This window comes from Diadema setosum, chromosome 15 (assembly GCF_964275005.1).
Source record: "Diadema setosum chromosome 15, eeDiaSeto1, whole genome shotgun sequence".
Classification (NCBI taxonomy): domain Eukaryota; kingdom Metazoa; phylum Echinodermata; class Echinoidea; order Diadematoida; family Diadematidae; genus Diadema; species Diadema setosum.
This window is the reverse complement of record NC_092699.1, coordinates 36980403-36994592: the sequence shown is the minus strand read 5'-3', so window position 1 is coordinate 36994592 and position 14190 is coordinate 36980403. Positions and strand designations below refer to the sequence as shown.

General features: G+C 36.9%; 1 protein-coding gene across 1 annotated transcript; it reads right to left on the bottom strand.

The window, feature by feature from the left end:
• Positions 1-3405: 3405 nt before the first annotated feature.
• On the bottom strand, positions 3406-13768 carry LOC140238417 (RNA polymerase II subunit A C-terminal domain phosphatase SSU72-like). Its single transcript, XM_072318323.1, has 5 exons — positions 13629-13768; positions 11277-11420; positions 9150-9289; positions 7852-7970; positions 3406-5304 (listed from the first exon to the last, which is right to left on the bottom strand). Exons 1-5 carry the CDS (start codon positions 13697-13699, stop codon positions 5203-5205), a joined length of 576 nt encoding a protein of 191 aa, XP_072174424.1. The 5' UTR covers positions 13700-13768; the 3' UTR covers positions 3406-5202.
• Between the last annotated feature and the right edge of the window lie 422 nt (positions 13769-14190).

Sequence of the window (14190 nt, the reverse complement as noted above, 5' to 3'; positions counted from 1 at the left end):
GCGAACACGGTGATAATGTAATTCCGGTTACAACGAATTAAAAATCCAGATTGCAAAATTATCGGCTCTCTGTTTTGTTTTGTTTTTTCCAATTGTTTATCTGTTCAGCTATACAGCTGTAACTTCATTTCGATGACGAAAGAAAGAAAACTGCCGGTCCCGATGACTTCGTTATAACGGGAGTCCAGTGTACTGTATCGAAATTTCGTCAGGCGTTTCTCAAAACAAAACAAAACCAAAAAAAAAAAAGTGAAGAAATTAACACTTCAGCAGTATGAACAGAAAAGACCACACTAATTAGTGAGGGGTCAATCGAAACTGACGCATCCTCCTGCTTTTCTATATACAATGTAGTTCCATGCTGCGCAAAATGAGTTTTCACACGCAAAAAGAAGAAAGAATAACCATGACGCCACTTTTTACACTGTCGTCATCATATCCGTGAAAGAATCTGGTGCTTTTGTAAATAAAATATTTGGAAATATTTTGTTTTGCTTAGTGAAAATGTTTCCCGAATCAGTTTCTGCATCTGTTTTGTATGTGGTGTACATTGCGTGTGATATATCAACACTCGTTTTCAGTGTCTCTAGTGAAAACTTTTTGATGAAGTTGTATCAACACACAGACCAATAGTTACTACAAGGTTTTAATGTTCAATTTTGTAAATGACTTGGTATAGCGTGGTGAGACCATTGAGTTACTACGATAGCTGTACGAGTGATCCGAGCATGATACGAGTAACACCGATCTTGATGTGAGTTGTGATGACCTCTGTACGACTTTAACCGAGCTTTCATCGAGTTATAAAGAGCTTGTTACGAGCCCGTTACGAGCCCGTTATGAGTTCGCGCAATCCCTGCTGTTCTGTTTGGCCTCCATTTGGGTCTTTTCTCCCACTTTCTACTACTGGGAGCTGGTCTTGTGGGTCTTGTTTAGAGGCTTGGTCTTCTGACTGCACTGTAGCTCATCACGGATGATCTCTTCTTTCTACTCTCTTCCTGCTCTTCTACCTCTACTTCTACCATTGCTTGATTGATCTCCATTTCCTTCTCCGGTTTTTTCTTGGATTTCTTGAGCCGAGGCATGTTTTTTTGTCTTAAATTTCTACGCAGTTCTAGAAATGTAATGGCAACGACCTATTTGCGCACTTGCACGTGCACGTGCTCGTGCGTAAACTCGTGCGTTTAGGGTTAAATGAATGTCTTCTGTCTCGAGAACGCTGGGAAAATGTGAATAATTCCATATTAATATAAGTCAGTTCAATGCACGCTAAATAAGCTAATACAAAACTCGTAAGTCGCAGAGCTCGATCTATAACACATACCGGTAGTAGAGTCGTAGTGCTCGTATCGCACTCTTCAACACTCGAGCAGAACTCGCGTATATACTTGAAGGTGGCGAGTTACGAAGAGTTCCTCGCGAACTTCGTACGAGTCTTGAGAGTTTGTTACGAGTAGTACTAGTATATTACGAGTTTAAACGAGTTCAGCACGAGTTACTTCGAGTTAGGGAAAACATGTTCAAAAATTTTGGAACCACTCGCAAATTTATGGGGAATTTTGCAGATTCACGACGAGTTACGCCGAGTCGTACCGACTTGTCGCGAGTTTGGTGCATTACCGACCAAAAATATGTTCTTTATTTCAATACAAATCACAGTACCGAGTTCAAGGGCATAATCATTATTCAATGCACCACCGCCGTTGAATACCTACTCATATCAGGCTTGCGATTTTATCTGCTACGTGAAAATACGTGAAACATTTGAATGCTCTGTACAAATTATATATTTTTCCATACCTTCGATTGTAACGAAACAACCCTCTTCGTTGTTTGATCCTATAATTTTAGTATTTACAATCAAGCTGAAAATCGGAGTTGGAATGTCATGTATGGGGAAATATCCTTTCTGAATGTCTAAGTAAAGTGCTAACACTGCAAGAGGGAGCTATTTCATATGCCATACAGTAGGCCTACTGCACATTATGGCGTCCGTCTACCTGCATTTACATACTGTACTGTATACAATAAGCTATATAAAAAAAAGAATAAAGTGAATGCTATTTCCATTTTATATTTTTCATGGAAGATTTTTACGAAAGTCAATCATTTATATACGATATTAAAGGTAATTCAGTAGACCAGTTAGTAATTCCACTTTGCGCATGGGCAGAAAAAAAAAAAGTCATTTGCACCGTTAGGTATTTTGGTTTGCTAATTCAATGTGATGATTATTCATGTGATCCTTATCAAAAAGGCGCTAGACATTACATCAACCTGACAGAAAGCCTGGTACATGTATTTAGCAAACTCAAACTCAAAAGATTATATTGCATTAAAAAAAAAACAACAACAACAACAATGAAACAGATGCCTGCTAAAATGTCAGCTGACGGACTATTTTGGTCATCTGTTCTAAACGCATGTTCATTCTTTGCTTGAAAACGAATTCCATAAATGATTACATCGGGCACGCTCATGTATTATGCCACTTTGAAAACGAGTGAAGTGTGTAACCGACTGAGAAAAGGGAAAGGTCCTTTGTACCAATTTGTACATAAGCTAATTACGAATTGGCTTATTGGCCATCACACCGGTAGGTCATCTGTATATTAAGGGAAACTTTATACACATGAGTGATCACATCTGTTTTTGTCCTCAAAGGGCACAAAAAGATACTATTTACAAAATTGACATGTTGTAATTCATTTGCAAATGCTTTCCAAGATAACAATGATAACTTAAAACCAATTGAACACGAGAGAGAAGAAAGAAGTACCAAAAAAAAAAAAAGGTTTTTGTCCTCTTATATTTCTTTACCGCCACAAACAAAAACAAAATGGGAAACACAGGAAAATTAGTGTATTTTCTGTCAATTCCAACTTCAAATGGCATATGGAGTTAAGCCACAAAGATGATTGAATGGACAGTTCCTTTAATTTATTCCTTTACTTTAGAAATATGTGTACAAGAATTCATAACACAAATTCAAGGACCAAATATTATAAATTTTCCCAATTTGAATCTTTTTTGTTCACATGACTCCTTTTCTGTCATCATTTGAATTTGGATTTGACAGAAGATTCTTCATATTCCTCCATTATTTTTAGCCTTTGTCTATCTTTGGGGAACAAAGAAATTATAATTATAGAGATCATGTTTATTTTTGCAAATCATTCAAGTTTCTTTTTGTTAGCTTAAAAGCCAAATTGTTAGCAGTGCATGATATTGTCAAAGATAGAGATTTAAAAATGCTTATATATATATATATATATATATATATATATATATATATATATATACAGTGTTATATATAAATATATATATATGCAAATACATTGTAGTACATGCATTTGCAAACTCACTGAATAAACCACACTAAATATATTCAGTAAAAATGTTCAGTTTATTTGTAAGTCTGGGAGTGTGTACATTGTGTAAAGAGAGATTGGGGGGGGGGGGAGAGAATGCTCTACTTTCAATGGACTCCTACACCATCTTAAAGGTGCTGCTTACCATTGGGAGCAGTGATTTAAAAATGTCTGAGTTATCACATTTGATGCATATGTGTAGGCCAGTTGTATCACAAAACATCCTACCATAAAGCCTAAAATATAAGGAGATATCACTATTTTTCTCAGTAAACCATAACTGTAGACGGTTTAACTGTAGACGGTTTAGTCTAGAAATCATCATGTTATTACAATCATTGTTCACATTTTTTTTTATATTTAACAATACTTAACATTAATTATACTGATCAACAGTTTTACATTGGTTGTTTCTATTCCAACGCTGCATACTAGCACTGGCACTAGTCCGACGGTCCCTAACCTGTAAAAATCACTGTCGGACCAGTAACTTTTTCAGGAATGGACCAGCAAAATATGGAAAAAACTGGGTACTAGTACCTACTGGTCCAACAGACAGATCAGACCAGTCGAAAAATGAGTTAGTGTGCAGTCCTGAATATTCCTTTAGAACATTTTAGAACTATTTTGAAGCACTAAAGCTGGGCTTTAGTTTCATCTGCAAATGGTAAATAATGCTTTCATTGTGAGTGGAAGCATCTGTCAATCTAAGCCAATGAATCAGTCGCACTCTCTCCTCCAAAACATGTGTCTGAATTGGTAGATAGTACACTGTATACAGTGCACTCCCGTTATAACAAACACAATCATAACGAAATTCCCATTACAACGAAGTAAAAATTCAGGCCGCAACATTATCTGCTCTATGTGTTTTTATTGTTTATTTGTTCGGTTATAACAAAATTTCAATATAAGAAATAAAACTGCCGGTCCCGAGGATTTCGTTATAACGGGAGTCCACTGTACTGCATGGTAGAGCCGTGAAGTCATGTTTTCCATACAGCCAGCGTGACCTCTCCACTTTGCATACAGTTTGCTGAAACAATTTTCTTCTTTTGATCTCCTCTCAGAGTTCTTTGACCTCTGATTGCTTTCATCTTCGTTTGATCAATGAATATATGAACTGGTTCACCTAATCATGTGATAACTACGAGACAATATATCACCAAAACTTTAATAAGAGCATCAATACCTGACCAATGATGGAAATTCTCCCATATGATACAACTTGCAATAATATTCAGTTCTAGAAATGCATTATACCATATGATAGTCATTATGCGTGAACACAAAAACATGACAATTATTCATTTGCAATGTCTTATTGAGGTATCAACCACAACATAAAATGCTGTAGGGAAAATGTTGTTGGGAGCACAAAATGACAAAGAGTCCAGCAAAGTAATCTGTCAGAATAGTTCTGAGGTAGTCCATGGCTTCTGGGTTACCTCAAAGTAAAGACACTCTGATGGAATGTCAGTCTGTCAGTTTTTACTAAGCACATTATCTAATACAGCAACTGTTCCAGCAATACAAAGATCACACTGCTGCAAAACCAAGACCTGAGAGAAAAATAAGCCTTCTTTTTCTTCTTCTTGTCTTTGGTCCGTCCTGGCCATGCTCCTCATGGCAGAATGAGAGCCAAAAAAAAAGGTGTGATTCTGCTGGATGTCCGATGCCATCACGTTTTCCACAGAACAGCGGGTGGTACCACGTGAGACATGGGCGAAGATGTCGCTACGGACAAGGGAGAGGCAGGCTCCGGCTGACACATCATTACAGTCCATTTCACACTCAGCCCAAATCCTTCTGTTGAAAAGCGTGACATGTTTCAGTAGAAGCACACAGTGTGAAGAACAGTAATGTTCATTTCATGTTCAAAGGACTGTATTAATTCATCAATATCATTCTCCAGATCCTCTGCACTTTCCAGCTGGGTGAATTAGAAAGAAAAAGGTGGTGAAAATTTGAGTGTTAATGGTAATTTTCAAAGTAACATTCATTATTAGCTCATTCAAATTATATTCCCCTGTGCCTCAAAATAGGTAACTTTATCAAGGTTGCGTTAAAGATGCTGTTTTCATGATCATTATTTCACTTTTCCCACTGGGGACACTGTGCAAATTCTAATGTTACACAAACTTTCATTCAACTTAGACTGTAATCATCAACACCATCAGGGTAATACATGACTCTTATATTAAATCAATGTAATTCAAAAGATTTATCATCAAATATAAATACATGTATGAGCACTTAACCCGTTGAGGACAGACTGATTTTGCTACAACATGCATTTCCCATAGACACCTGCCCGAGTACAATTTGTATACTCAGGACTCAGCCTCAGTGGGTTAATGCTTGCTGTGCTTCAAATCCTTGAATAGGTAGTCTATTCCAGATCAAATCCTTTCATACGGTTAAATCTTTGAAATCTTTAGGTCCACATAGCATATGAAAGATAGGTTGCATCTCTTACTCATACTGGTTTATATACAGCTCAGTATATCTGCTAGATTGAAGATTGTAAGCTATCTGGCTCCAGAATTAATCTCAATAGACATGAAGAGTCAGCATTGAATTTCAAAAACTGCTGCTGGTAGCACTTTGTTAACTATACAAGACTCCTTGATTGACATGGATCACAGGAATCAGTGTCAAGTGCCTTCACTTTTCTGTGCGTGGCTTAACATGTCCCCAGAATATATGAGGCTCAATGAAACAAAATAACAGCAGCCACCTCTTGATCGTGACGACTCCAGGGTAATATGTTTGTCCCGATTATAAAAGCAACTATCTGGATTACAATTATAGGCCAGACATACAGTCATCTGTACAGTGCACTCCCATTATAACAAACATAGTCACTACAAAATTCTTGTTACAACATTAAGTCATAACTCAGGTCCACATATATCCATATATCTTAACATACTTTACATTTCGGCTATTGCAAAAGTTCAATGTAACGAAAAAAACTGAAGTTATTGAGAACTTTGTTATGTCTGGAGTTGCCTGTGTAATCACAAAAGTCAGTAGATTGGCCTTCACATGGCACTGTAACTCACACACACTTGGGTGCCTAATATGCATGCATGTTATACGCACATACAGATGTACTGTAAAACACGATATAATCGCAGCATGAAAATTTCGCGAATTGGAGCCAATGGCCTTTCTTGCAGCATGAAGTTTTCACGAATTGCCACTTGCATCGAATGCATATTGTGTACGCAAGAACTTTTGCGTGCATTTTAATTTCGTGGATGTTGGCGCTCGCAAAATTCGCGATATTAAAATGCACGCGAACATTCCTCGTTTTACAGTATGCAGTTTCTGAGGAGAATAATTCTAGCGTTGGAGTGCAAGTTGTTAAAGGGACTGTACAGTACTGGTTGAGGTGAGGAGTCAGCTTGAGATATTTTGCGAGATATTTAGAAATCACTATGAAATGTTAAAGAGCATGCAATTCTAAGGGGAATCAAAAGTTTATTTGATGAAAATCGGTTTTGAAATGACTGAGATATCTCTGAAACAAGGAAAAACACAGAGATCCTAATAAAAGTCATGACCTGTCAATTTTGTTAGGATCGGGTTTTGGGTGTTTTTTTTTTTCTTCAAATAAATGTTGAATCCTTCTTGAAGTTACATGCTCTTTTATATTTCATAAGAGATTTCTCATAATCTCACGAAAAAAATGTTACAAACCTGAATCCTCACCTCAACTAGTACTGTACAGTCCCTTTAAATGTGGCTGGCCACAATATTATCCGCACTTTGTTTTTTATTGTTGCTTTGCTTGGTTGCAACCAAATTTTGATATATAATGAAAGAAAACTGCCAGTCCCATGGAACGGGAGTCCACTGTATCAACTAGACACACTATGTCATTTGAGAAGGTGAACAAAGTACAGTTAGGTTAGTCAGAGCCTAAAGCCGCCGCACACTATATGGCTCATGACTATACGACTGACTGACTTTGGATCTGAAATAAACAAGCGTGTTCATTCTGAGACTATTGTGATTTATTTCGGATCCAAGTCTGTCAGTCATATAGTAGTGAGTCGTATAGTATGCGGCAGGCTTTAAGGGATGGTATAGTATTGGTTGAGGTGAGAATTCAGCTTCCAATTTTTTGTGAGATACTTAGAACCACTTTATGTAATGTTAAATAGCATACAATTCTAAAAGAAATTCAAAGTTTATTTGAATCAGTTTTGAAATGGCTGAGATATCCAAAAACAGAGTAAAACAAAGGGATCCAAATTAAAGGTGGGTCCAACCATTTATTAGGATCCCCTTATTTTGATAGCTCAGCCATTTCAAAACCAATTTTCATCAAATTAATTTTGAATTCGTCTTAGAATTGTATGCTTCTTCATATTTCATAAGAGGTTCCTCATTTTCTGAAAAAAAAAGCATTGAAAACCTAGAACCCCATCTCAACTGAAAGTGTACCATCTCTTTAAGACCAATTTACCTTCATGGCGAGACTACTAAATCTGAATGCCCCAATCGTTGCTTCCTCGTGGTTGTCCTGGATGTCAATGTTGATGATGTGCACGGGAACTTGGGTCTCTTCTTCTCTGGTATCAAAATCTTGGTGGCAAGAAGGCGGAGATGGAGATCATTGCAATTAAAGGAGAATGAAAAGCAAATAAATGCATGTTGATTAAGTGAATGCAGCAATATTAGAAGAAAACCTCAGTGTAAGTTTGAGGACAATCAGACAATCCCTACAAAGGTTATGAATTTTTAGAAGAATAAAGTTTTGAAACCGCCATCATCACGAGAAGAACACTACTTGTACAAATTGTGACACATCACGCATGAAAAATGTTACAAGAGAAATATTAAGAAAATTCACCATATTTTCAATTTTCTAGCATTGTGAAAGAGCACCTGACTGAATACCTACAAGAACTGTATTTCAAAAAGTTGTGGGAATGATATAACCCTTAAAATATGTCAGTAACAAGTTGAGGGAATGTCATCTTACTTTGTTACTTGACATATAATGACACTTGCTTTCCTAAGACCGGTGTACATGTACATTTGAGTATAACTTCCCATTAACAGGCTTATACTTTCAGACAAGCATATTACATTAGGGTACAGTTTATGTAACACCCCATTCACACACTTACACTATGGCCAGCGGGTATGAGAGTATTATGTCATAATAGTGTGCGTAGCAGTTCCATGACATTTGCTCCTGTGACAATTGCTCCAATGAAATATCTGCACACTAAAGCCAAACATAAATTCTATGTACACAATCATAACACTAACCCTACTCCTAATCCTACTCCTCACATTAAACTAAAACTAAAACCCAATCACAACCCTAACCCTACAGTGTAAGTCCTTGGAGAAAATATGACCGCAGCAATCATCACAGGAGCGAATGTCGTGTCCTATAAATTTTCTCAAATCAGAATTTCCTGGCAATTTTTTTTCGACTTGGCATACGTTGCATGTTTCTGTGATATTAATGTCACTAACAAAAGACATGGCGAGGAAACATGCAAGTTGTGCTCGGTCTTGTGGAGGGTGCATTCCAATGTCTTTTGTTGATCATTATTAGTACTTCAGCATTGATTGACAGATGAGGTCACTACCAGAATCTTGGTTTGGAAGTTTTTGTGTGGGCGTATCCAAGTAATCTGAAGAAAAATAGAAGAAATAATCAAATACTATTTGGATTATTTCTAGATATTCGTTTCACCCCAAAACATGCATTTGTATGTCATAAAACCTTAAATTTGATTTTCTCACCTTCCAGCACTTGGTCATATACTCTCTCTTCTGCAGTCAAGATGATGTCAAATTTTTCCTTGCTACTCTGGAATCTCTCCGGTTTTGGTTTCAATCTCCTGTTCCGGTCTAACATATGCAAAATACCATTCTGGGTGTATCTGGTTCCACCAATCACCACGTAGAAGAAATATATAAATTAAGGATTCAAAACATTCTCAAGAAATTGGACAACATGCAGCTCACATCCTACACTACGTCAAAAACAGCCACTGATAAAAAGAATACTATCAAACAGTCAACTATGAGCACTCCATATTGAGGTTCCAATGATGTCATCAAGCCATGCTGAGGGGCAAAAACTGCATATGGAGGCTCCCATACACTTGGGCAAGCATAATTGTTACATCCCATGCCCTATAATAGGTAGGCGGGTATGCGATGCGTATTGCACGCCAGAGCTATGCACTGAATACACATGATTTGTTTTTTACCCCTCAGGCAACGCATCATTTGATGTCATGGAATCTCGTCCATTGGGACTCAAGTATAAGCTTCGACTCTGGGCAAAATATTTGATTTGTGCAACTCAAGTTGAGCTCAGTAAGAGCTCACTGTATTTCCTTGTCATTTATAAAACAGTATCCAGAGTATCTACAGCAGAGAGAAACAAAACAATTACTCTCAAAATCCAGTGTACATCTATGTACCATACCTAATGAATAGAGATAAAAGCTATTTAAAGTTGAGATTTCATCAATTCACCTTTTGGCTTATCAGAGTCAGAACACTGAGGGCGCTGTCACCAAAACAATAGCAAAATATTGTACATGTAGACTGTACCATGCTAAACACCTCCCCAGCAAATTGGAATGAAATCTGGTAAGAAAATGAAGCTGGTAGAGGCAAGAGGGCCCACAAGAAACGCAATGCCATGGCAGCCGCTGTATCTAAGTACCTTCTGGAGACTTCAGACAACACAAAGCTACATAGTGTATATATCTTCAGCATGAATGAGAAAGTACGAAGGGAACAGCATTCTCTGTAGTTGTTGTTGTTGTTTTATAGAAAGAAAGAAGAGAGAGAAAAATGGGGCCCTATACAAATAATTTGCCCCAGACAGCACTTAACATAAAACAGACATTATAAATCTTAGAGAAATATATAGCATTCTCTGTTCTTACATAAAAATGTGTGCTAATTCAAAACACTTTTTTTCTCTGTAACATTTTAACATGGGATTTGTCTGTTCTGAAAGACCATTCTAGTATCACTGCTGTCACTGGATTTCATTTTAAGAGTAAATAGACAAAGCACCTACATACCCCTCCCTATGCTAATATAGTACTGCAAAATTATAACCAAAAATTTTGTACTGCTCTATATAAATGCAATGATGATGGCGGGAAGAGAGTAAGGAATTCATATCAAATATTGAGATTAGTCGCAGATACCACCAAGAAAATATGCTCATTGCTGCATTATGTTTTACATGCATGTCCCTGGGACTATCAGACTGGTCTTAACCCGTTGAGGACAAGTCCTGAGTATACTCGGGCAAGTGTCTCTGGGAAATGCATGTCGTAGCAAAATCAACCGTCCTCAACAGGTTAAATTCAAATTAATGATTCTTGCATCCACTTGGTTTTCAATGCAACTGATTGACGATTGCCCTTCATCGATGCCCTTCAAGCACTGATTATTCTTTTTTTTTTTAGGAGTAGCCACAACAAAAATAATGGACATACAATTGTTAGTATACCTCGGTTGGACTTAACCAAAGACCTCCCAATTGCTAGACAGGTGACATATCCACTAGACTAACAAGTACCATAGCTTTCAAAGACTGAGATCAACTTGAGGATGCAGTAAATAAACTGGTTTCTATTCATACTTATCAGGATCATTACAGAATATGACACCTTGAGAACATTGCAAAAGGAAATCAAAGTGCAAAACATTGTGGCCATGGGTCATATCATTCAGAATCACTTTTGAATGAATTGTATTGTTCTGAATTGTTTATGTTTTAGTTCTGCATACAATGCAACTTTGGTTTATGAGCACATCTGCATTGAAGTGGGAGTTTCACTTTATAAGACTAAATAAAACCATCCATTAAGCATCCCATCAGTGTAAAAAGGATACAAGTCTCTGTCCTTGCGCTTTAAGTCCTGATACATGTCTTCATATGTCGTTTTGAAGTCATAGATGTTTGGCTTGTCTGGCGCTGGTCCCGGAAGTTTCACTGTAGCACCAGTTCCAAAGGATTTCACGTTCAAACCTTTTTTCCTACAGTTCAAAACACAAACAAACAAACAAACAAACAAACAACAACTGAACTATATTAAAAAATAATATGGTATTCAAATTATTTAAAGGCAAATAGTAAACGTATACTGTAATTACTACATAAAATTGTTTACAAGTATGACATTTTACAAAATTGTTTACAAATATGACATTTTATAAAATTATGCAAAGTGCTAATATCCTACAAAATGTGGTGCCTCTGTTCAAGCCCTACAAATCATCCAGACTTCACCAGTACAAAGCACACAAGTGAACAAAAAATGATCAATATCATTTGCTGTCTATACAATTAATGCTGAACCAAAGCGGTTAGAACTGCAAAATGTACAAAAACAAGTTTCAAGAGAGCAGACAATTTTACCTTACAATTTGTAAATGTGCAGCTGTGGAAAAACGAAACAAAACATCAAATGCACAAACATGCTCAAATTTATCTGAAGAAAGTCAGACATTGTTTTTGTTGAGGATATGATAACTAATTGTTAAAGAAAAATAATTATTTTAACGCTACATCTGTTCTAATATCATGACAATTAAGGAAAGATCGTCTTCATACTTAAAATACAATATGAACATAGAATTAAGAAATGTGATATCAATCTTTCATTGCCTTGCATTTGGCAATAGAGCACAACACAAAACTGACTTAAAATCATGGTATGCCATTGGTTTCTCTTTTCAATTATATCTCATGTTTTCAGAATCCACCTCAAATTGTTATCAAAATTTACAGAAAAAAAGTCCTTTGTCCCTTATATTATTAATCTTCAATTAAGGGAAACCAAAACCCAAAGAGCAATGTGGATTGAATGAGAGTGCTAGCAACAATAGTAGAACACATTGATCAGTGAAAGTTTGAGGAAAATTGAACAATCGATGCAAAAGTTATGAATTGTTAAAGTTTTGGTATTGGAAACGCTGGACGAGGAGACTTCTAGAGGTTATGACGTCATGTGTGGAAAACAATATAAAGAAAATATAAAGGGAATTCCACAAAAGTTCACTTTTTTAGCATAATGAAAGAGCACTTGACAAACGGCTTTCAGAAAGCAGGGAGAATAATGCTACCCTTAACATATGTCGGCATCAAGGTGATGAAATATGTAATTTTTTTAATGAAAAACTTAATTTTTGTGGAATTCCCTTTATATTTTCTATTGTTGTCCACACATGACATCATAACCTCTAGGAGTCTCCTTTTCCAGCAATTCCAACACCAAAACTTAAAAAATTCATAACTTTTGCATCGATTGTTCAATTTTCCTCAGACTTTCACTGATGTGTTTTACAAATGTTGTTGTTTTCACTAAATCCACATATCTCTTTGGGTTTTGGCTTTCTTTTAGGTCTGTACGAGAAGAAAGTCTCCAAAATTTATATTCTTCAATCTTAGTCACCGTAGATCCATATGACAATTAGATCTAGAAAATTATGAAGTCACACAGCCTACCATCTTGATCTTAATTTTTTGAAGACAACAGTGGAATTTTCATTTAAATAACTCAAACAGTTGCATTAGGATATTTAAGGATGATATGTGTTAAGAAAAATATTTGAACATGTTGTCCCCAAATCTGACAATTACTTTCACAAGATTTAGATGTAGACACTTCAGCAAAGTCCCAGTTGTTTCTGCCTCTGGCACTAGCAGTAGCACTGGCACTGCCACTGGCAGTTATGTGAACATACCCCTACCCTGTCCCTTGAACTGCACGAGAAATTGTGAAAAATGCAAGAAAAATTTTGTAGGATTTGAATTTCATTATACTCGAATGTGATGCCTATGCTTCAGAGCTTGCTAAAAATTAGACAGTAAGATCCGTCTGTCCGGAGGAGTCTTTTACTTATAAATATGACGTTATCGCTCTCCTCCGTAGACAAGGGATCTGTGACGCCAGACGCAGTCTCCGCGGAACATTTTCCCCGACGACCAGATACAGACCAATCTTTCGGTCAAGTTAAAAATTTAAATTCTTTGGGAAACACCCTCCGGGCTCCAGAGCAGTCGCTCGAGCTCTGGCGCGAACGCGAACGGAGCACCCGCCCGGCCGGAGCGGGGGAGCGAGCTGTGTGCTTGGTGCTATATATAGTACACGTGTAGTCAGTGGTATGCATTTATATCTAGTGCAATTTAGTGTGGTAGGCCTACATTGTACTGGTAACAGACACTGATGATGTTTTACTCACCCGAGAATAGCATGGGCTTCCATACTGCGATTCTGATTACTCGAGCACACTACGGCAAATTTCAGCGGCATTTTAGACGTTCTTTGAGTAGGAATACGGAATATCTAAACTAAATTTCAGTAGCGCGTACTCAGCTAGCCAAGGGCAAGGGCAGTATACAACAAACGAACATGATTCATAAACAAGTGTGGCGCTGAGGTTGCCTATGTAGTCTCTATTCAGCCCCTCATCTCTGGAGTATCTATAGCAAATAAAATTTTCAGATACTATTACTCTAAAAAGGGAGTACATATGATTCAAAAATGAAATTAACGAAGATTGAAGGAGGAAGGAAAGGAAAATTACAAGACAAGGTATGGCATAGAAAAAAAGAGGGAAATATAAATGTCATAAAGTCTGGCACAAAGACTGACAGCAAACATAGGGAAATCACTGAGCTATGAGCGAAATCGAGTAGAAAGCGGATTTCTTTAGCAACTTTAGATTCGTCCATGAAGGTAAGCCAATGATTTAAAAAAAAAAAAAAAACGAAATCTGTTGTGTCCCCATAATTCATTGATTT